At 40.7% G+C, this 22,479-nt stretch overlaps 1 protein-coding gene across 3 annotated transcripts in view; it reads left to right on the top strand.

Moving 5' to 3' along the window:
* Window positions 1-22,479, top strand: part of JMJD1C (jumonji domain containing 1C) — a 305,204-nt gene that overhangs the window by 264,980 nt on the left and 17,745 nt on the right. For all 3 annotated transcript variants that reach the window (XM_029060598.2, XM_029060602.2, XM_039911547.1), the window contains 10 exons: window positions 1,663-1,835; window positions 2,094-4,306; window positions 12,453-12,654; window positions 14,994-15,208; window positions 16,485-16,637; window positions 19,493-19,582; window positions 20,473-20,600; window positions 20,758-20,971; window positions 21,461-21,675; window positions 22,094-22,372. In XM_029060598.2, coding sequence (XP_028916431.1) covers window positions 1,663-1,835; window positions 2,094-4,306; window positions 12,453-12,654; window positions 14,994-15,208; window positions 16,485-16,637; window positions 19,493-19,582; window positions 20,473-20,600; window positions 20,758-20,971; window positions 21,461-21,675; window positions 22,094-22,372 — 3,882 coding nt within the window. The remainder of the gene's footprint in view (window positions 1-1,662; window positions 1,836-2,093; window positions 4,307-12,452; window positions 12,655-14,993; window positions 15,209-16,484; window positions 16,638-19,492; window positions 19,583-20,472; window positions 20,601-20,757; window positions 20,972-21,460; window positions 21,676-22,093; window positions 22,373-22,479) is intronic.

Below are 22,479 nucleotides of genomic sequence, written 5' to 3'. Positions count from 1 at the left end.
TCCTGTTTATTACCCTCAAAAAAAATCAACTATTTTTTGGCTTCGGGTTTTGTTTTGTTTTAGAAACCTGGAGCAAGGAACATTGAAAAAAAAAAATCATGGTTTAAAAGGTATTTGCAGAGACCGAGTCAACAAAGAGTGGTAATCAGCTTTATTTGAGTGCTCACTGGGGCCAGAGCACTGTACTAAATGCTTGGGAGGGTACAGTGTAACAGATTTGGTAGACCTGTTCCCTGCCCACAAGGTGTTTACAATCTAGAGAGGGAGGAACTGGCAGTCTAGAAGGAAGGAGTTCGACAGTCTAGAAGGGAGGAGCTGACAGTTTGGAGGGACTGCCACAGAGACAAAAATGTGAATTTTTAAATATAGTTAACTGCTAGACCAGATAAAGTCCTTTCATTTTGCCCCCAATAATGCTATATGTCATCCATAATGATCATAATTAGATTTAATGTAGATGTTTCAAATCATAAGGGAAGCTGGAGGCCTGTTGAAACGCTAAATAGTTTAAGAGCTACCATCTGTAGCCTTCCCCTCCCCCCGCAGTGTGAGTCACAATACAGTTGTGTGCTTCATTATAGCGAATTGTCTTATGCAACAGACAATTTAGGGAGTGATGTGCAAATGAATTTTCCAGATTTGTGGTTGCTTCCCTTAGTTCTCAGCAACAGAATTTGTGATTGAACATGTTTGTCTGCTCCACCCTGTTGAATAACCCAGATTTTGTCATGGAAGAATTCCAAGGGATCCTTGGCAGAAAAGGAAAATTCTAGGGTTTAGTGGTATTCATTAGATGTGCTTTTTATGTCTAAAGGAAGAGGAGTTAACTAAGTGTCATATCTAAAGTATTTATCCACACACATTTAAATTAGAGGAAATTGAGCCTTACCCATTATTTCATTATTATCATTATTAATAATATAACAATAATATTAGTATTTGTTAAGCACTTACTGATGGTCCAGGCACTGTACTAAGTGCTGGGGTAGATGCAAGATAATTGGGTAGGGCATAGTCCCTGTTCCACATGGGACTCACATCTTAATCCCCATTTTACAAATGAGGAGGGAAACTCAGTCCTTTTAAAAAGATTAAAAAAGAAATTACTGAACAAACTATACTTTGTGCATGTAAGCCTTTAACATCTGTCTGTTCACAGAAAAACTAATTGGGATTTGAAAATGTTAATGTAGAAAATAGTAGTGCATTGGATTAGTTAACATATTTAGTGAAAATCTTTCCAGAAAATACAAGTTGTGCTTTCTCCATTTAAATAATCTTTCTTGAAAGTGTAACTGATGCATCCCTAATTGTGTATCGATGAATGAGATAATAGTAATTTCAACAATTCATTTTGGATTTTAATTCTCTAAACGGATGTCAAAGGGCTAAGGGAAACGAATTTCTTTTCCTCTCCTTTGATTCCCAAAGCATATTTAGGTATATTTAGATGAATCTGTAGAAATCACCATACATTTCTTTTCTCTCTCTCTTTCCCTCCTGTGTCTCCTTTCTCTCCTCTCTTTTTTTTCTCTTCTCTCCCCCCCCCCCCCCCCCCCCCCCGTGGTGTGCTTACTGGTATGATATGATTTAAAATTGAGGTCTATGATAATGCCGTGTTTAGCTTCCTGTGGTAACTGAAGTCTACTTTTTTTTTCAAAGAATACTCCCAGCCCTTGGTTACATCAACCCACCCCTGTGACCTCAACTGATGGTCTTGGGTTACTGAGTCACATTCCCGTCAGACCGTCGAGTGCAGAGCCTCATCGACCAATTAAAATGGCAGTACATTCTAGTCCTCCATTGTCAAAAACTTTAGTAGATCATCACAAAGAGTAAGTTCATCCATGCCCGATCCTTGACTTTACGTACTCTTTCTCCAAGGGACTGTCCTAGAGTGTGTTTATAAGCTAATGTTACATGGATATGCTTTGAAGAAATGTCATTGCTTATGTTTTGATTTATAGTTGAATGTACTTGAAATATGTTAATTATGCTCCATTAATGAAGTAATTTTATTTTATATAGACTTGAAGTGGTCATTTCAGGATGCAGGGAAAAGTGATGCAATTTTATTTTTCTCCTCCTTACAGGGAATTGGAAAGGAAAACATATATTGAACCTTTACGATCCGTCGCAGCCACGTCATCAAAGAGTGATCTGGATCCTGCCAGAACTCATCCTGGAAAAGAGAGCCATTTACACAGACATTTTGTAGATCCAGTGTTGAGTCAATTACCAAGGCCACCTCAGGAGACTGGAGAGAGACTGAACAAATATAAAGAGGAGCATCGGCGAATTCTTCAAGAGAGCATTGATGTCGCTCCTTTTACAACTAAAATCAAGTCTCTTGAGAGTGAGAGAGAGAATTATTCCAGAGTGTCATCCTTACCATCTTCAAGTCCTAAAGGTCACATCCTCAAGCAAGATAAAGATGGAGATCGCACAGTGTCGGAACTCTATAAGATGAAGCACTCGGTACCTCAGAGTTTACCACAGAGCAACTATTTCACTACCCTGTCTAACAGTGTAGTGAATGAACCGCCCCGCTCCTACCCTTCCAAAGAAGTTTCTCACATGTACACTGATAAACAGAGTGGCAGTCCTTCCGCAGCAGTGAACCCCCAGACCCTTACCACATTTATTTCATCTCTTTCGAAGCCCCCGCCACTGATTAAACATCAACCAGAAGGGGATGGTTCAGCAAGCAAGATACCAGAGCAGCTTTCCCAGCAAGTGACATCTCACTCGGTCACTTCTTTTCGGTCTGACTGTAGGAGCCCTACCCAGCTGACAGTTTCATCTTCATCAAATACTCTTCGAAGTATGCCTGCATTACACAGAGCACCAGTGTTCCACCCTCCAATCCACCACAGTCTGGACAGAAAGGAAAGCAGTTACAGCAACCTTTCCCCTCCAACTCTCACTCCAGTTTTACCGGTGAATGCTGGTGGAAAAGTCCAAGAATTACAAAAACCTCCTACTCTGGTGCCTGAGCCAAAAGAAGCCCAGACAACTTACAAGAGTGCGTCTGAGCAGAATTTGTCAGAGGTGTGGAAATCTAATAATACCCTCAGCAATGAGAAAGCCGAATGGCATGCTGAGAAAAGCAGTGGCAAGTCACAGGCCGCCACCGCATCTGTCATTGTACGTCCACCGTCTAGCACGAAATACGATAGTGGGACAGTCATGCCGTCCGCTCCTAAAGATCGAGCTAGCGAAAGGTCTTCAACTGGGACAAATCAAGCAGATTGCCCGAAAGCAGGGGAAACCCGAGAGACTGGGAGAATCGGTCTGCCAAGTGTGAACTCAGACAGTACTCACCCACAGTATGAAAAGAACTTACAGGCTGTCTCCCAGGGCGGTGTTCCCAGTTCAGTCACGCCTGCTGCAAATAAGACATGCAGTACCAAAACGGACGTGACCATGTCAGCTGCCACAACGACCAGCGTTTCAAGCTGGGGTGCCTCAGAGGTAACTTACTCTTCATCAAATGCAGTGTTGGCCTCCTCATCTGGCGAATGTACCTCCTCGAGAAGCGTCAGCCAGTCGGCAGCTCAGGCACAAGACTGCAAGGTAAACGCCGTGGCTGAAGCTGCCCCAGCCAGTAGCAAGACGGGAGGTGCTGTTCAGCCCAATTCCGGGTTCTCCAACACAACTGATTTTGTCCATTTGAAAAAGCACAAGGCGGCATTGGCGGCAGCTCAGTTTAAAAGTAGTAGTGCCAGCGAGACTGAGCCTAATACTGTGAAAAATCAGACATTTCCAGCCTCTATTCCCCTTGATAGTATGACAGCCTGTAATACAATAAACAAAGCAAACTCTGTAGGCAATGGGCAAGCATCCCAGACAAGTCAGCCAAACTACCACACAAAACTGAAAAAGGCTTGGCTTACCAGACATTCAGAGGAAGATAAAAACACTAATAAAATTGAAAGTTCAGGGAGCAGTGTATCAGAAATTATTAAGCCATGTTCTGTCAATTTGATAGCCTCTACATCAAGTGATATACAGAACAACATAGATGGCAAAATCCTCGTAGAAAAATACGTCAAAGACGACAAAATCAGTAGAAGGAAAGCGAAAAGGACTTACGAATCTGGCTCTGAAAGCGGAGACTCAGATGAAAGTGAGAGCAAGTCAGAGCAGAGGGCTAAACGACAACCCAAGCCAACTTACAAAAAGAAGCAAAATGATTTGCAGAAGAAAAAGGGGGAAATGGAAGAAGAAGTAAAACCCAATGGAATTCTCAGCAGGAGTGCCAAAGAAAAGAGTAAGCTGAAGCTACAGAACAACAGCAATAGTGGTAAGTGAATGACTTACTCTGTCAAACTTGAAGAAGCTTATGATAGGTGACGGAGTTACAGTGGTTGGTACAGTAAATGGTCCCCTAATAGAGGGTGGAAGTGTCGTCCCTACCGAGGCATACTTTAAAGTCCTGGGAGAGTCAAACTATTTGTACGTTGCTCCCTGCAGAGTGAAGGAACGGAGTCAGCTGAACTAGCGTGGAAGCAGTGGTTGTCCAATAGTATTAGGCTGTCTGTTGAATAATATCTCCTTTTGCTTACTGGTGGTTTATATTTAACAGGGCAGCAACATTAGCAGATGTTGTCCTGTCTGGATTCTGGGTTTATTATTACAATGGTTCCATGGGGTTTGGGGCACAGTTTCTTTTGTGGTGAAGAACACATCCAGGATTGAACTGGCTTTGAAAGATTTGCTGGGAAGTCTTCAAGTGTCGTAGCATGAAAGGCTCAAGATTGGGGAAGGATGTTTGAGGGGAGGTTTGAGAGGCAGAGACTGTTGTACTTTCAGCTGCTACTTAAATACAGCTACCTCCAGGTCACTTAGAGCTCTGTAGCTCTGTGGCCGCTGACAGCTTTGTCCCCTGATCCCCGTGGCTGCAAGCATGGTTGACCTTCATCCACCACGTTTTCCCTGTATTTCCATGAACCAGGCCAAAGTTGAATCCAGCATAATTTATGTGATAGCCTACCCCCTCCCAAATAAGTTCCTGCTGTGAACGTGGTCCAAACACCTTCACAGAATAATTTTCTAAAGGATATTGAGACTCCCTCATTGTAGGCAGCCTAGGTCCTGAGGATCTAAATTTTAAATGGAAACTGGGATGACATTTTATGATCTTACCATCATAATTAAGCCAGAAAGCTATTGATTTTATTCCAGCAGCCATTTTTTACAAGAGTATGAAGAAGCTTAAGATATTTGTGGTTTTTGAGTGATCATTTTGTTGTAAAGAACTTTCGAAGTGGCCAGACTTTCAAACAGATAAATTTAATATTTCCTTGGAGATCTGAAGAATACTGTGATTCATAGTGAAAGTTAATTACAGATTTTCTCATCAATACTCATTATTAAATGCTTTTTTCTTAGAGCTAATTTTGTTTATGTGGTTTGCTATCTGGAGACTGTTATCCACTTTTTTCTCTCTGTTTTGGATACTAGACTTAGGTGAAATGACCACTGAAATGAATAAAATGTCAATTCGAATTCTCTGGGGCAGTAGTATTTGCTGATGGTGAAAATGTTTTAACACTTTTTCATAGTCCTAGAAGTGATAGAAAAAGAAAAGAGGTCATTTATTATAACTTTTCACAAGGAGAAATCAGAAATCGCAAAAACGGATTTACTCTGTAACAGGTGTAAGGAATTGCTTGACCCCCTAAGTAAGAAGGAGAATGGCAGACCTCCTTTTCACACCTCACTTCAGATCAGATCTGCAGTTTTCACGAGGGAAGGTGTCAAAGTGTGAAGAAGGCTCCAGATAATATTTCAGTGACCTGCAAGTCCAATTCTGTCAAAGATCTCACTGATATAAAATGTCTTTGAAAAAAATTGATACCCGTATCAGATTTCAGGGGTAGAGCATGAGGAAGATGTTCTTGTTTAGTTATTGAGGAGAGGGAGAATTGGGGTTATTTTTTAAAAAAATTAATTTTTTCAAACCATTAACATCCCATCTGAACTTCTCTCCGAGGACTCCATTCCTTTGAATGCTCACAAAGTCCCAGAAGGTTTTTTTGATGGATTTCATCCTTTCTTCTCCCTCCTCATTGCTCATTCATGTCCATTTTTCTAAAATGTCATTCTGCACGGCTTCCCAGTCCTCAAAAACCCTCTAATTGTGGCCCATTCACTGCTACATAGGGCAGAAATTCCTCACCATTGAATTTCAGGTCCTCAATAAGATCTCTCCCTTTTACTTGTCAGCTCTTCCTGTATACCTCAACTCTCATTCTTCCTCTCAAACTACCTTACTCTCTATGCCTCATTTTCACCTTTCCACTTACGACTTCTTGTTCACTGGGCACAATTATCAGACAAGAGTCTGACCAACAATCTGTAGAATACAGCAGAAGGAATTACTTTCTACTTCCCGCCCATCATCCTCCTGCTGATACATTCCATTCCCATGTTTGCTCGCTTTATAATACTTTGTCATTTTTGCATATTCAACTTCTGGTCAACCCTAACCTAAAGTCTCTTTCCTCCTTATATTTATATCGCCTGCTTTGGGTTTTTTTTTGTTTTTTGGTACCTAAGTGCTTTTTTTAAATTTATTCCTTGCTCCAGTAGGGTTCCGTCCTATTTTTTGAAGCACTGTTTTTTCCATTTGTTTGTCCATTTTGAGTTCTGCTGCTGTTTTCCAGACTCCTAGCAATCCTGCCATTTAGTATCATCTGCAAATTGGATACGCATGTTTTCAATTCTTTCACCCAAGTCATCAATAAAAATACTGAATAGAACCAGTCTCTGTGCTCCTTTACAATTCTAGATAGCACAATTGTCCTTCAGTTTGAAGATGACTTTGCCAGTGGTGACTTCCCAATAATAATTGTAGTATTATTATGCCAAGAACTGTACTATGTGCTTACCATGTGCCGGGAACTGTACTATGTGCTTATTAAGGGCCAAGGGGTGGTGTAGGTACAAGTCACACAGGCTTAATGCAGTCCTAGTCCTGCATGGGCTCAGTCATATATGGACACATCTCTCCCAGAACGCTCCACTCTCCGTCTGCAGTCGTTCTGGTAGCGTATCCATAGAGTTTCTTGGTAAAAATATGGAAGTGGTTTACCATTGCCTCCTTCCGCGCAGTAAACGAGACTCTACCCTTGACTCTCCCATGCCGCTGCTGCCTCACACAGGTGAGTTTTGACGTGTAGCTAATTGCCTACTACTAGCTGTCCACTGCCCAAGCTAGGAATGGAACGGGTATGTCTCGGCTTGACTCTCCCTCCCACAGCCAAGACTGGTAGAGTACTGGAAACTCTCCAGATGCGATCCTGAGGCAGGGAGGATGCTGTAGACAGATGCAAAGTAGCTCAGAATGTGGTCTCATATGCCAAAGAGAAAAACACCTTGGGTGTTTATGGGCAAGGAACCTGTCTACCAACTCTGTCACATTGTACTTTCCCAAGAGATTCATACAGTGCTTTGCACACAGCACTCAATAAATACCATTAATTGATTGTTTGAGCAGCCTGATGCTGGAATGCACTGCTGACATGCACAAGGAATATAAAATATATTTTATGTAATATAAATATTTTATATAATATGCTCCCTCACTTCAAACAAGACTGCCCAGAGAATTGTGACTTAGAGTCTTCAATATTGTTGTTCAGAAAAACAATTTAAGAAGCCTACCAATATAGGCAGTCACCCAATCAAATATTTTAACATAAGGTGGGGACAGTCTTTCTGTGGGCATGTGGACTGTAAGCTCTTTGCAGGCAGGAATTGTGTCTGCCAACTCTACTGTATTGTACTTTCTTAAGCTGTTGGTATAATACTTAGCATACAGGAAGTACTGAATAAATACTGTTGATTAACATGGGTTGAGGTGGTTAAAATGGCCCTTTCAGGCACACTCAAAGGTAAAATTCAGTGTCATCAGGTGGTCCTATTTAAGTGTAATCACCCTTAAAGAAGTCCAGAGCAAATTATTTGGAAAATTACAGTATTGTGGTACACCTGAATAGTCGGTTTTGGATGGATTTTCCTCCTTAGGTCTTCAAAGCATTGATTCTAGCACTGATGTGAAGTAGAGGAAAGATTAAGCAATTTAGAGGCACAGTAGCGAACCTTTGGTTATTGTAGAACAAGATTTTCTTGTTATTTTTCTGATGTTGAGCTAAACGATGTATGAAAGTTTATTTTTACAAGGTGAAAGAAAAGTCACTTAGAGTTGAAAAAAAATCCGTTGTAGAAAGTGTTTTATATTTTGTTTTGTTATGAGTAAAGACAGCTATAAGGAAAAGAGAATGTAAAGGGGGGAGGTTATATATCAATACTTGGTATCTCTTGAACGCTTACTGTGTGCAGAGCACTGAACTAAGCACTTGGGAAAGTATAATGCAATGAAATTGGCATATGCAGTCCCTGCCCACAAGGAGTTTACAATCTACAGGAGGAAACATTGAAGTAGAATAGGAATAGGGGGAAATGGTAGAGTATAAGAATTCTTGTGTAAGTAGTGTGAGGCTGGAGTATCAAAGTGAGGGGTCCAGCATGGAGGGAGAGAGTGTACATTAAAAGAGCAGTGGCAGATCCATGGGCAGAGGGAAAGAGGGGGCTCAGTCTGGGAAGGCCTCCTGGAGGAGGTGAGATCTCAGTGGGGCTTTGAAGAGGGGAAGAGAGTTGGGCAGATGTGAGGAGGGAGTGCATTCTAGGTCAGCAGTAGGACGTGGGCCAGGGGTCGATGGCGGGATAGGCATGAATGGGGGACAGTGAGTAGGTGAGTGAGGAGGTGAGCGGCAGAGGAGCAGAGTGTACGGGGTGGGCAGTAGAGAGAGAGAAGGGAAGTGTGGTTGGAGGGGGCAAGGTGATGGAGAGCTTTGAAGCCAAGAATGAGGAGTTTTTGTTTCGTACGAAGGTTGATAGGCAACCACTGGAGGTTTTTGAGGAGGGGAGTGACATGCCCAGAGCTCTTCTGTAGGAAGATGATCCGGGCAATGGAATGAAGAATAGATTGGAGTGGGGAGAGACAGGAGGAAGGGAGGTCAGAGAGAAGGCTGACATAATAATCCAGCCGGGATATTATCAGAGCTTGTACCAGCACGATAGCAGTTGTTCTCCCTATTTGATTCTCATGCCCACTGCCCCAACCTCCCCTGTCTCTTGCCCCGATGCCCTTCCTATTTTGTTGACAAACTCAAAACCACCAAATGTGAGCCCCCAAAAACCTCCCTCACATTCCCAACTCTCTCCCACCCCACATTCACTCTCTCATCCTTCTCTACTACCTCTCATCTCCTGCCTGCTTTCAAAATTCATCCCCTCTGCCTGTCTGATCCATCCCATCTCATTTTCTGAAACCATTTTTCCCTCTGTGATGCTCATCCTCAACTCTTTATCTTCTGATAACTCCTTCCCCTCTGCCTTAAAACATAGTCCTGTGTCCCATATCTTAAAACCTCTCCATTCCAGTAGACCTTCCAGCAATTACCCCAACTCCTTCCTCCCATTCCTCTCCATCTCCTCAAATGGGTTGAATTCACTTGCTGCTTCCACTTCAACTCTTTCACCCTCATTGACCCTCTACCATCTGGCTTCCGCCCTCATTGCTCCATTTAGATCGCTGTCTCATTACTGACAGAGTTTTCTTCTGGTTCTGCATTCACCTCTCTGACTGATCTTTCTCCATCTTTATCTTTGGTTCTTTCTGTGCCTGTGACAGTGGCTATCCCTTAAAAGTCTCTGTTCTGGATCCCTTTCTCTTGTCACCCTACACTCTTTCCTTTGATAAGTTCATCCACTCCCATGGCTTCAACTCCCACTAATAATAATTGTGGGATTCGTTAAGTGCTTACTTTGTGTCAATTCATTCAATAGTATTTATTGAGCGCTTACTATGTGCAGAGCACTGTACTAAGCGCTTGGAATGAACAAGTCGGCAACAGATAGAGACAGTCCCTGCCGTTTGACGGGCTTACAGTCTAATCAGGGGAGACGGACAGACAAGAACAATGGCAATAAATAGAGTCAAGGGGAAGAACATCTTGTAAAAACAATGGCAACTAAATAGAATCAAGATACCTGATCACCAGGTCCCAAATGGGGCTCACAGTCCAAATAGAGGGGAGATAAGGTATTGATTCCATATTTAGAGGTGAGGGAACTGGGGCACAGAGAAACTGTGACTTGCCCAAGGTCATGCAGCAGACCAGGTGGTCTAGGCAAATAAGAATGCAGGTCCTCTGACTCTAAGACCTGGCTTCTTTCCATTAGGCCACATAACTTCTCTATGGAGATGGCTCCCAATTCTGTCTTGGCTCCCAAATCTATCCTCTCTAGCCCAGAGTTCTCTCCTCATATTTAAACTCACTTCTCCATTCTCCAGAATATCTTAGTGTAGATGTCCCATTAGCACCTCAAACTTAATATGTCCAAAACTGAACTCATCTTTCTTCCCAAATCATCTTCACCTAAATTTCCTGTAACAGTAGTAATCACCATCATCTTCCTGGTTCCTGAAACCCACAACAGTTTTGAGATTCACCCATTCCTTTCCATCCAGATGGCCAATATGCTGTTTGTCCTTTTTTTAATCTCTCCATCAAAACTCCTAATAGATTAAGCCAAGCATTTATCCTATCCCATCTCGATTACTGCATCAGCCTCATTGCTCACCTCCCTATTTCCTCTCTCTCCCCCAACTCCAGTTCATACTTGACTCTGCTGCCCAGATCTTTTTTTTTTTTTTTTTAAACAAAACCATTCAGTCCATGTCCCTACCTCCTTCTACACTCCATATTTCCCTCTGCTCCTGGGTCATTTTTTCAAAGCCAGTGTTCTGCAAAGCCCTGCCCTCACCATCCTCATTTACTCCCCAAGAACTTGCAGTGGTTGTCCATCCCCCTCTGTATCAAGCAGCACTGGTTTTAAAACACTCAATTACCTTACCCCCTCTTACCTCACCTCGCTGTTCAACTACAATCTAGCCCGTACACTTCTCTCCTCTAATGACAACCTACTCACTGTACCTGCATCTTTTCTATCTCAGCAACAATCCCTCACCCATTTCCTGCCTCTGGCCTGGCTGGAACCACCTTCCTTCTTCCTATCCAACAGATAATCACTCTTCCCACCTTCACAACCTTCTTCAAAGCACATCTCCTCCAAGTCCTTATGTCTTCTTCTTCCACTCCCTTCTGCATCGCCCTTGCACTTGGATTTGCACTCTTTAGTCACCCCACTGTCAGCCCCACAGCACTTATGTACATATCCGTAATTTATTTATGTATATTAGTGTCTGTCTTCCCCTCTAGACTAAGCTCGTTGTGGGCAGGGAACACGTCTGCCCATGTCGTACTCTCCTAAATTCTTCGAACAGTGCTCTGCACATAGTAAGCGCTCAGTAAATATGTTAGATTGATATGCTGGTTCAGGTACTTGTCAGATCATGGCTTGACAACTGCTTCAGCTTCCTCACTGCTCTCCCTGCCTCCAGTGTTAACTACATTCTTTCTATATTCCATATTTCCCTCTGCTGCCTGAATCATTTTTTTCAAAGCTCGTGTTCTGCACACATATCCCCTGGCCTCATTTACCTCCAAAGTCTGCCTGTTTCTTTCCGGATCAAACAGTAACTCCTGACCATTTGTTCCAAAGGGCTCAGTCAGAGCTCTCTCCCTCCTCATTTTTTTTACTGTATTATCCCATTACTCCCCAGTAGCCACACTTTGCTCTGCTAAAGTTAACCTAGTCTCTGGACCTCATTCTTGCCTCTTCTGCTGCCTACCCTTGCCCATGACTTTCCCCTTGTCTAGAATTTCCTCCCCCTTCAAATTTGATAGACCACACCTCTCCCATCCTTAAGTCTTATCTCCTCTAGGAAGCCTTTCTTGATGAATTTCTATTCTCCCCTTGTTATAGCTCCCCAGCTGTCACTCGAGCACACCTGCTCCACCTAAGTAGTAACAGAAAACCCCCAGTACCACGTATGCTGTAAGTGTCTTACACACTAATTTCCACATACACAGCCACTTTTCCTCCTCTGTGGAAATTATTCTATTGTTTCCAGTAGTTAACTAAGTTCCTTGAGTGCCGGGACTGTGTTTAATAACTCTAATGTACTTACCAAAGCCACTAGTAAAGTACTCTGCCCATAGGACGTGTTCAGTAAATGCTACTGATTCATAGAGTGTTTATACATAATTTGTTACAAAAGCGATGCCTGTAGCAGAAATGAGAAGTAGCAGGCAAGGTATTTGAGACTTGGTTTCATGGGCCTTGGATCATTTTACAGGAACACAAGACAAGGTTTTTAAGGTAGGTAATTTCCATTCCCACTTTGAAATGCATATTGTTTTCTCATTTGTCTTTAGCAACTTCTCAGGGCTGATTGAGTTTTCTAATGAATTAGGTTTGTGCCTGATGATTCGAAACAAAAACTCACTCGATGATACTTTCCATTACTTTTACAGCTGGCATCCCTCGTTCAGTGTTAAAAGACTGGCGCAAAGTAAAGAAGCTAAAGCAAACTGGGGAATCCTTTTTACAAGATGACTCTTGTTGCGAGATAGGACCAAATTTGCAGAAATGCAGAGAATGTAGACTTATTCGAAGTAAAAAAGGGGAAGAACCAACTCACTCTCCTGTTTTCTGCAGATTTTACTACTTTCGAAGGTAAGTCCAGATACATAATTGAGTAAAATATTTTTTAAATGTAACTTTTATTAGTGGTATTTTTGTTGGAGTTATCTTTTTGTAGTAGGCAGGGGGAAACTTTTTTGGTAGTATAGTTATATTGCAAAGTACCTGCAATTAAAATGCTATTCTACTGATGCAAGCACTTAACTTTCGTTCATTCGATTGTATTTATTGAGCGCTTACTATGTGCAGAGCACTGTACTAAGCGCTTGAAATGTACAGTTTGGCAACGGAGACAATTCCTGCCCAACAACGGGCTCACAGTCTAAACGGGGAAGACAGACAACAAAACAAAACAGACAAAACAAGTAGTTTATTCTGTAACAAGTAACTTATTCTGCCTTGACTAATGCACTAGTCTCCTTACTGACCTCCCTGCCTCCTATCTCTCCCAACTCCAGTCCATACTTCACTCTGCTGCCCAGATAATTTTTCTTTAAGAAAAAGAAAAAAGTTTGGCCCATGTCTCCCCACTCCCCAAGATCCTCCAGCGGTTATCCATTCACCACGACTGCGAACAGAAACTCCTTGTCATCAACTTTAAAGCATTCGATCATGTAGCCCCTTCCTCTCTTACCTCTCTTGAATTCCCACAACTCAGTCTGCAAACACTTCATTCAGTTAATGCCACCTTATTCACTGTACCTCGACTGTACCACCTTTGCTCTGCTAAAGTTAACCTAGTCCCTGGACCTCGTTTTCTTGCCTCTCCTGCTGCCAACTTTGCCCATACCTTTCCCCTTATCAGGAATTTCCTCCCCCTTCAAATCTGATAGACCACAGCTTTCTCATCCTTAAATCTTACCTCCTCTAGGAAGCTTTTCTTGATGAATTTCTATTCTCCCCTTGTTATAGCTCCCCAGCTGCCCCCTATGCACTCCTGCTCCACCTAACCACTTACATACTCATCTTGCCCCTAACTCCTTGCTATATATATAAGTCCTTCTGGCTTGAGTTCCCTCCCTCATTCGTATATGACAAACTTACACTCTCCCCATCTTGAAAATCTTATTAAAATCACATGTCCTCCAAGAGGCTTTCCCCAATTAAGTCCTCCTTTCCCCTACTCTGTCTCCATTCTGTGTCACCTATGCAGTTGACTCTGTGCCTTTTCAAGACTTGATATGCAGCTGTCTTCAACCCCACAGCACTTCTGTACATATCTTTGATTCTATTTAATGCTATTGTTTTAATGAGATGTACATCCCCTTGATTCTATTTATTGCTATTGTTTTTGTCTGTCTCCCCCGATTAGACTGTAAGCCCGTCAATGGGTAGGGACTGTATCTGTTGCCTATTTGTACATTCCAAGCTCTTAGTACAGTGCTCTGCACATAGTAAGCGCTCAATAAATACTATTGAATGAATCTTTAATTGATTAATTTATATTAATGTATGTCTTCCCCTCTGGACTGTAAACTCCTTGTGGGCAGGTAATGTACCTACCAACTCTGTTGTACCCTAACTCCCCCAAGTACTTACTTAGTACAGTGTTCCATATACAGTATGTACTCATAGATTAATAGGGGCCTCTTGGCTGAGTCAGATCAAATTAAGATTAAAAATGACCATCATATATTCAGAATATTTTGAGAAGTAGCCTGGCCTAGTGGAAAGAGCACTGATTTGGGAATCCGAGCACCTGGATTCTAATCCTGGTCTGTCACTTGCCTTCTCTGTGGTCTTGGGCAGTCGGTTAACATCTCTGTGCCCCAGTTTCTTCATCTGTAAAATGGGGATTCAGTACTTGTTCTCCTTCCTAGTTAGATCATGAACCTCATATGGGACAGAGATTGTATCTGATCTGATTATCTTGTATTATCATCATCATCAATGATATTTATTGAGTGCTTACTGTGTACTGAGGTCTGGAGAGTACAATACAACAGAGATGGTAGAGTCTGTATCATCCCTAGTACTTAGTATAGTGCTTGGTACATAGGAAGTGCTTAACAAATACCACAGTTATTATTATTATCCTCATTATTATCATTATCAATTCTCCTGATAATCTCAGTGTTAGGAAAACTCGATTTTTATAGAATGCTAATATTGATAGGCACAGTACTTAAACATAACCTTTCTTTCTGCACCGCATTGTATCCACCCAAATGTACATGTATTTTCAGAAAAATTTTACCTTATTCTACCCAAAGCAAGCATTATGAAACAACTGAATGTGTTTTCATTGTAATTTTTAGCATTCTTAGTGGGGGGTGGTTCTCTAATGTCCTTAATAGTGTTTCTTTTAATTGTTTTTTTAAAAAAGCACATTTGTAAGTACCACAGTAAAATGTTTTACCTTTGTTTTTCAGGTTGTCATTTAGTAAAAATGGAGTGGTTAGAATAGATGGTTTCTCTTCACCAGACCAGTATGATGATGAAGCAATGAGTTTATGGACAACGGAAAATTATGAAGAAGATGAACTAGACTTAGAAACATCTAAATATATCTTGGATATCATAGGTGATAAATTTTGTCAACTAGTAACATCTGAGAAAACAGCCTTATCATGGGTTAAAAAAGATGGTAAGGACATTCAAAACTAAGAGTTTTTTGGGTTTTGTTTTAAAAGGATTGTACTATTTGGGGAGCACTATATAACTGTCATCTCACCATCTATCTAAGAATATTTCCAAAATGTTCTTATGCATTATCCCTAGTGAAGCGTATGAGGAAAGTAATATGGCTGAGTGGAAAGAGATGGTTTTGGAGTCAGCTCTGCCACTTCTTGCTATGTGACTTGGGGCAAGTCACTTAGCTTCTCTGTGCTTCGGTGTCTTCATCTGTAAAATGGAGATAAAATTACTGTTCTCCCTCCCTCTTAAACTGCGAGCTCCATTTGGGATGGGTTCAGGGACTGGGTGCACTATGGGCATCTTGAATATATCCCAGAACATAGTACAGTATTTGGCAAATAACAAGGCTTTACTAAATACCCTTGTTTTCATTATTACCATGCAATTTCATTGGGGTGGCTCTGAGTGGCATATTTTTGAGAAGGCATTTTCTGGAGAAAATTTTTTGGAAGGCCAAACTAACCCTACTTTTCTGCCTAATTTTAACAGAGATTGCATTACACACTCTAGGCCACAGGGGTGTTGTCGTCCTCCTAATTTCTTTTGGCATCTTTTGTATCGGGTGGTTTTGAAATTTTCCATTTCCGGCTGTGCTCCCAGCTCCTCTGCCACTTCATATGGTCTCAAGGCAATCAGTAGGTCTTGACCAGCCGGCAGCAAAAGGAGGCAGCAGTGGTCATTTTGGAAGACTTCTCGAAGCACACTTGAGATTGCAACTTCTCAGTATCTCATCTACACAGCCTCAACTTAATATGGTTCAACTCTTTCATTATGAACTGTGACAGCAAGGATTAGCGTCAAATGTGTCATGTGATCAGAAGAGTATCATTAACACAATTCTGGGCAATGTTTTCAGCCTGTCATTAGTAGGCCCCATGCAGACTTACCATGGACAATCAGTTGTTTCTGTAGTATCGTTAGATTTATTTTTGGGTGTGACAAAAGTTCTCTGCTTAATGATAAAGAGCATTAATCATAGTCTTGAACGCACAGTAATTTTCAATTTCTTGGGCAGTTTTTCCACAACTAATAATAAAGTTTTGCTTCTTTGAGGCTTTTGATGTCAGGCATGTCATTCTTTATTATAGATACTGAAATCATTTTTTCCAGTAAAATTGCTGGTGTGGAAAATTTTGATCTTTTTGAGTAGAACTTTCAGCTTTAGGTTACGAACACACATAGTTGCCTGTACCTTTCATGGCATTTATTCTACTTTTGCATTTCAGCCAAAATTGCCTGGAAAAGAGCAGTGAGAGGAGTCCGTGAAATGTGTGATGCGTGTGAAGCTACGTTGTTTAACATTCACTGGGTCTGCCAAAAATGTGGATTTGTGGTCTGCTTAGATTGTTATAAGGCAAAGGAGAGGAAGAGTTCTAGAGGTCAGTTTCTAACTTCGTATGAACTAGAGTATTATGTGGTCTGTTTATATTAGCGTGCTTCAGATTTGCTGATTTTGAAATGTAGATGTATCACTAAGAATACGTATATTTTTCTAATTTTTGGAAAATGGAATCTTTTCCCAACTTTGCCTTGCTGTCAGATGTGTTATTACATTTGGGAACATTTATCACTACCCTTTTCAGAAACCTTATGTATTTACATGTGAGTTTAACAAGCGAGAAATATTCACCCACATATTTGAACCTAACTTGCAGCTGTGCCCTACCTGGAGGGAATTATCTGCCAATGTGCACCCAGAACAAGTTGGGTTTGCTGCCTCCTGAAAGTTCAGAATTTCAATTGATGGAAATTCTCGGTGGCGTTCAGTTGATGACATGATTGCAACACGGGCCTCTTGGAGATTTTACCTTGCAAATCTGAGTTGTGTGGAAATAGTATTTTATAAAATTACAACTGAGTTTTCGATACCTCGCTTTTTTCCCCAACTACCTGGTTGTGAAAATCTCAGCCACTTGCTCCATATTACCATTGCCAGAAATAATCCCCCACCACTAGTAACTCCTGAAAGCAATTTCACATATAAATGTGGTGAAGCCCCAGGTGGGAGAATAACAGGAAAGCAAAGACATAGGTATTGAAGGATTGTGAGGGGAAGATATAGGGCAGAGAATCTAGATAAAATCTAAGTCTGGACACATTTCCTATTTGGATTCATTAAAAAAACAACAACACACCCAACAACCAATATCAAGGGAACTCTCTCCCTTTCTCCCTTTCCCCCCCATTTCAAGATTGAACAAATACTGAAGAAATGGAAGATTTGTCTTCTACTCTATGTGAAATATATTAAATTAGGAAGCATCTTGAATCCCAAATCTTGATTTTTTAGGAATACTAGGGTATTTAGTCAATAGTAAAGGCAGGTACAAGTTGATTATTCTGAACGATGAATTTCAAGTTGCATAGATTTGTATTAAGATTCCAGAGGTATATATGCTATGGGGGAATTTGTGAATATGGAATCTCAGATTCCTAAATAGAAGTATAGGTTCTCCTTTTCTGGCATAGTGAATTCCCAGAGGAAAGCAAGAAAAATTCTGCAGTCCTTGTTACATGCTATTTAATTTATTTCTTGTCATCCTACCTACATTAAAATAATTTTTTTAAATAGTTTCTGTCATTTTGAAAATATGGTTGGTAGTCCAAAGATGTTCAATGGGGAAAAAAATCACATTTTCCCTGTTACCAAGGTAAGAGAAAAATGAATTTGTAGTAAATTAGGTGTGAAGGCAGTGATTTAAAAAAAATACATTTGAATTGATGAAATGTGTTTTAAAATAACAGGTCAAATGTTTTGGGTTTTCTTATTTTTCCCTTTGAGTAAACCCTCTTCTAATCATTGGATTTCAGGTTTCCTTTCTCCCAAGGGCTATTGTGGTTTATTAATAGGTTTGTGGAAGCTAGAGATTGAGAATTATGAAAATCTAAAGCTCCAATGTCAAACTTACAGCACTCATATATATTCCTGTAAAATCAGACACCGAGGTTGAGGATCTTTTCCAGCTAATGCAGTTAGCAGAAACTCATCCTCTCTCGTCTTTTTCCACATGCTACACCCACTTTTCCCCATAAGAGAGCTGAGAAATGGATCGTTAAAATGTGAACGTTTGAAATTAGCCATCTCACTATCCTGAAAATAATGTGCAACTCTTAATATGTCAGAAGCAGCATGGCTCAGTGGAAAGAGCACGGGCTTTGGAGACAGAGGTCATGGGTTCGAATCCCAGCTCTGCCACTTGTCAGCTGTGTGACTGTGGGCAAGTCACTTAACTTCTCTGTGCCTCAGTTACCTCATCTGTAAAATGGGGATTAAGCCTGGGAGCCCCACGTGGGACAACCTGATTCCCCTGTGTCTACCCCAGCGCTTAGAACAGTGCTGTGCACATAGTAAGCACATAACAAATACCAACATTATTATTAATTTAGACAGTCAAATTCAGTGAGAATTCAAAAGTGTAATGAATGTTTTTAAGCCACCATGGAAGGTACAGCAGTGTGTTGCTTTTTGCACTTTTATGTTATTCATGTAATGGTGGATTGAAAGGTTAGTAATTTGTTTTTTTATACAATTGTCCATTTTCTTAAGCATTACTGAATACATTTGTACCAGGCACTTTCACTATTTGGTTCTGGTCCAATAAAGCCTTGATTTACGGTAAATCAAACGTACCAGACTTTATTAAGCAAACAAAGAGTGGTCCGAGTGGAAAGGTCTTGGATCTGGGAGGCAGACAGAGGACCTGTGTCTAGTCTTAGTTCTTTCACTGCTCTGTTAAATTACCTTGGGCAAATAATGTAACTTCTCTGGGCCTTTCTTTCTTCATCTGTAAAATGGGGACAAGGTCCACAGGGATATTGCGAGGAGATTAAACTAAGTAACAAATGATTATTCTTAAAGTTCAAGATATATCTAGCTGGGCATTTGTTTTATTAATAGTATGCATTTAAAAGACTTGAAAATGAGTTTTTTTCCCTAGTTACTGTTGCATTTTATCATCTGAATAATTTATCTAAGTGGATTTTTTTATAAAAACAACATGTAGTGCAGTGGAAATGTGGTGTTTAATTAAAATGAACTTTTCTTTTGGAGGGCCCTCGATCATAATCTTGAAACTCACAGGTGCTTACAAGATGCATGTCTTGTCAGACAATTTGCAGTAGCGTAATAACCCCAGGTTTGACAAAAGTAACTTTTAAAAAAGTATACCATTGCAACATAAATTAGGAGACTGCAGATGAAATTATAATTAGAAATTTTGGTGCAAACTTGCAGATAAAGAACTGTATGCTTGGATGAAGTGTGTGAAAGGACAGCCTCATGATCACAAACATTTAATGCCAACGCAGATTATTCCTGGCTCTGGTAAGATCATATATTGCTTAAATGATTCTTAGTTGGCTTCATTTTAAAAAAACAGGGATCAGAGTGAGAGGTGGAAATGGGACAGTGGATTGAGGTTATACCACAGCTTTGATGTCCTTTGCTGAACTGCAGTAATATCATCTGTCTCACCGACGATCCTTGGCCTAAGTCTGGCCTGGAACTCCCTCCTCTCTATTATCCAACAGACCACCACACTGCTCACCTTCAAAGCCACCCTAAAATCGTACCTCCAAGAGGCTTTCCCGAGCTAGGCCTACATTTCTCTTCTTTGTCCTCTTGTCCACAGTGCCTCTGCCCTTGTTCTGAATCCCGTAAACACTTGATACTCCACCCACTTCCAGCCCCATAGAACTTGGTACATATCCTTGTACTCTCCCATTCTCCCATCAGTAATTTATTTTAATGTCTACCTCCCCCTCTAGACTCTGAGCTCCTTGTGGGCAGGGAACATGTCTACCAACTCTGTTATCATTGTACTCTCCCAGGTGCTTAGTATAGGACTCTGTACATGGTGAGTTCTCAGGAAATAATTGATTGAAATCTGTCTACTGGCTGTACTGCGTTAACTCCCAAGTGTATAGTATAGTACCTATCACTGTATCATTGACTGAGGCACTCCTCATACAGAGCAGGGCAGCTGGCCCAAGAGCATAGAGAAGGAATCATTTTAGATGGGGGAAATAAAGGCCCAAGTGCACGAAAGTACAGAATTTGCAACAAAAGGTTGCTATGACTTTTGAGCATATCCCCTGTAGTTCTACTGTTTTACTGACAAGGAGAAGGGAGAGAGAGCATGAATAAAAAGAAATTGTTCTGTAAAAAAAAGAACTGTTGATTTCATTTAGTTTCACTAATGTTATGCTTTGTAGTTCTGACTGATCTTCTGGATACAATGCACAATCTTAGAGAGAAATTTGATATCAAGTCCCATTGTCATTGTACGAACAAACTGAATATGCAAGGTGGAAAATTCCCTTCAATGAATGGTGTGTCGCAGGTATGTTAAGGTTTACATTAGTCAGCTTTCATATTTAAAACCAATTCAGTGATTGCATGTTCCTGAATTTTGTATTTTCTGAATAGGTATTTAATACAGAATATTTTACCAGAGTAATAATCAAAAAGAATATTAATAAAATTGTTCTGCCCTGCAGGTTTTGCAGAATGTTCTTAATCACAGTAACAAAATTTCTCTGTGCATGCCTGAGTCTCAGCAGCAGAATACCCCTCAAAAGTCTGAGACTAATGGCAATACCAGCCCAGGGAGTGATGTAAGCACAGACAGCAAGTTAACGCCACCAGAATCCCAATCACCACTGCATTGGTTAGCAGATCTTGCTGAGCAAAAAGCCAGGGAAGAAAAGAAAGGTAAATATGACCCTTCATTTATGTTTGGTGCCTGTTTGGTGAGCCAGTTACTATCAGTTCAGTGTTAACATTCTAGGAGCAAAGTCTACATTTCTGTCTCCTGGGCTTCCTGTTTGGCATGTTAACAAAAAAAACCTAAATAGTCTTGACTATTATGAGCTTTGAAACCTTTTCCTGATAGTTTCAGACAAATTTGATGTACCGGGTATCAGAAAAGCTACAAGCGGAATTAATTTGTACCAGCTACGTAGCATCTCTTTGATTTGTGATGGGTACAGATTCAGTTGCATGTCTGAGCTGTTCAGGAGGGCCTTGCCATGTCCAAATGGCTTGGCTGCATTTTGGTGGTTCTGATCTATTCTGCGGTGTGTTTTCAGCCCCGATACCGTGCCACCAGCTTAAAATGCAAGATGCCGCCAGTATTGTTCATACTTTCACACTCTTAAAGTTTTGTAAAAAGAAAAAAATACTCTAAAATACTTATTTCAGAAAACAAAGAAAGCTCCCTTGGAAAGCACGTGAAGGAAGAACGAGATCAAGACAGTGCTGATTCTGTGAACTGCAAAGCTTCACCTCCAGTGTCTCAGAATAATGAGCAAGGTTCAACTTTACGGGATTTGCTGACCACAACAGCTGGCAAGCTACGTGTCGGGTCGACGGATGCTGGCATTGCTTTTGCTCCAGTGTATTCTACAGGAACCCCAGTGAGTTTTTCACTAGGTCATTTGGCTTTTGCAAGTAGTCTGGAAAAATGTTAATTCATTTTGAAATAATTTGCTTAGAACAACACTGTAAGGTCAGTGGTTTACTGAGGAAAAAGTAGGAAACTATAGTACCAACCCCCTGAGCATCTTTTACACTGAATTTTTGCATTATACCTTGTTTTTAACTTTTGAAAACAGAGGTACAGATTTAAGAGAAAACCAATTTTAGATTACTTAAATATTTACCTATAGGTTGCCTTGTCAAGAAAAAAAAGCCAAGTTCTTGAATGAGCTAATAAGTATTTGGAGTCCAGAAAAATGAATTAATATAAATGGAGTGTCTTAACTAGAATCAAGTTTTTCCATCTCCAGTTAGAAATGTTAAAGGATGATGGTAATATTTTTATTTTTCCAACAGAGTGGCAAAAGTGGAAGGACTATGCCAAACATTCTCGATGACATAATAGCTTCAGTTGTAGAAAACAAGATTCCACCAAATAGAGCTTCAAAAGCAAGTGTAAAATCCGAGGCTAAAGAGGAGGAACCCACAGAAGGCAAAAAGTGTTCCCTTGAATGCACTAAATTGTACAGTGAGATTCCACATTCATGGATCTGTGAGAAGCACATTTTGTGGCTTAAAGATCATAAGAACAGCAACAATTGGAAGATTTTTAAGGAGTGTTGGAAACAAGGACAGGTATGTATTGAGCCAGGCAGATATTCTTATAATAGTATTTTAATAATAATATGTGTTAAATGCTTACTATGTGCCAAGCATGTACTAAGCACTGGAGTGGGTACAAG

The sequence above is a fragment of the Ornithorhynchus anatinus genome, chromosome 3 (assembly GCF_004115215.2).
Source record: "Ornithorhynchus anatinus isolate Pmale09 chromosome 3, mOrnAna1.pri.v4, whole genome shotgun sequence".
NCBI lineage: Eukaryota > Metazoa > Chordata > Mammalia > Monotremata > Ornithorhynchidae > Ornithorhynchus > Ornithorhynchus anatinus.
The sequence above is the reverse complement of the archived record's forward strand: the minus strand, read 5'-3'. Positions and strand labels throughout refer to the sequence as shown.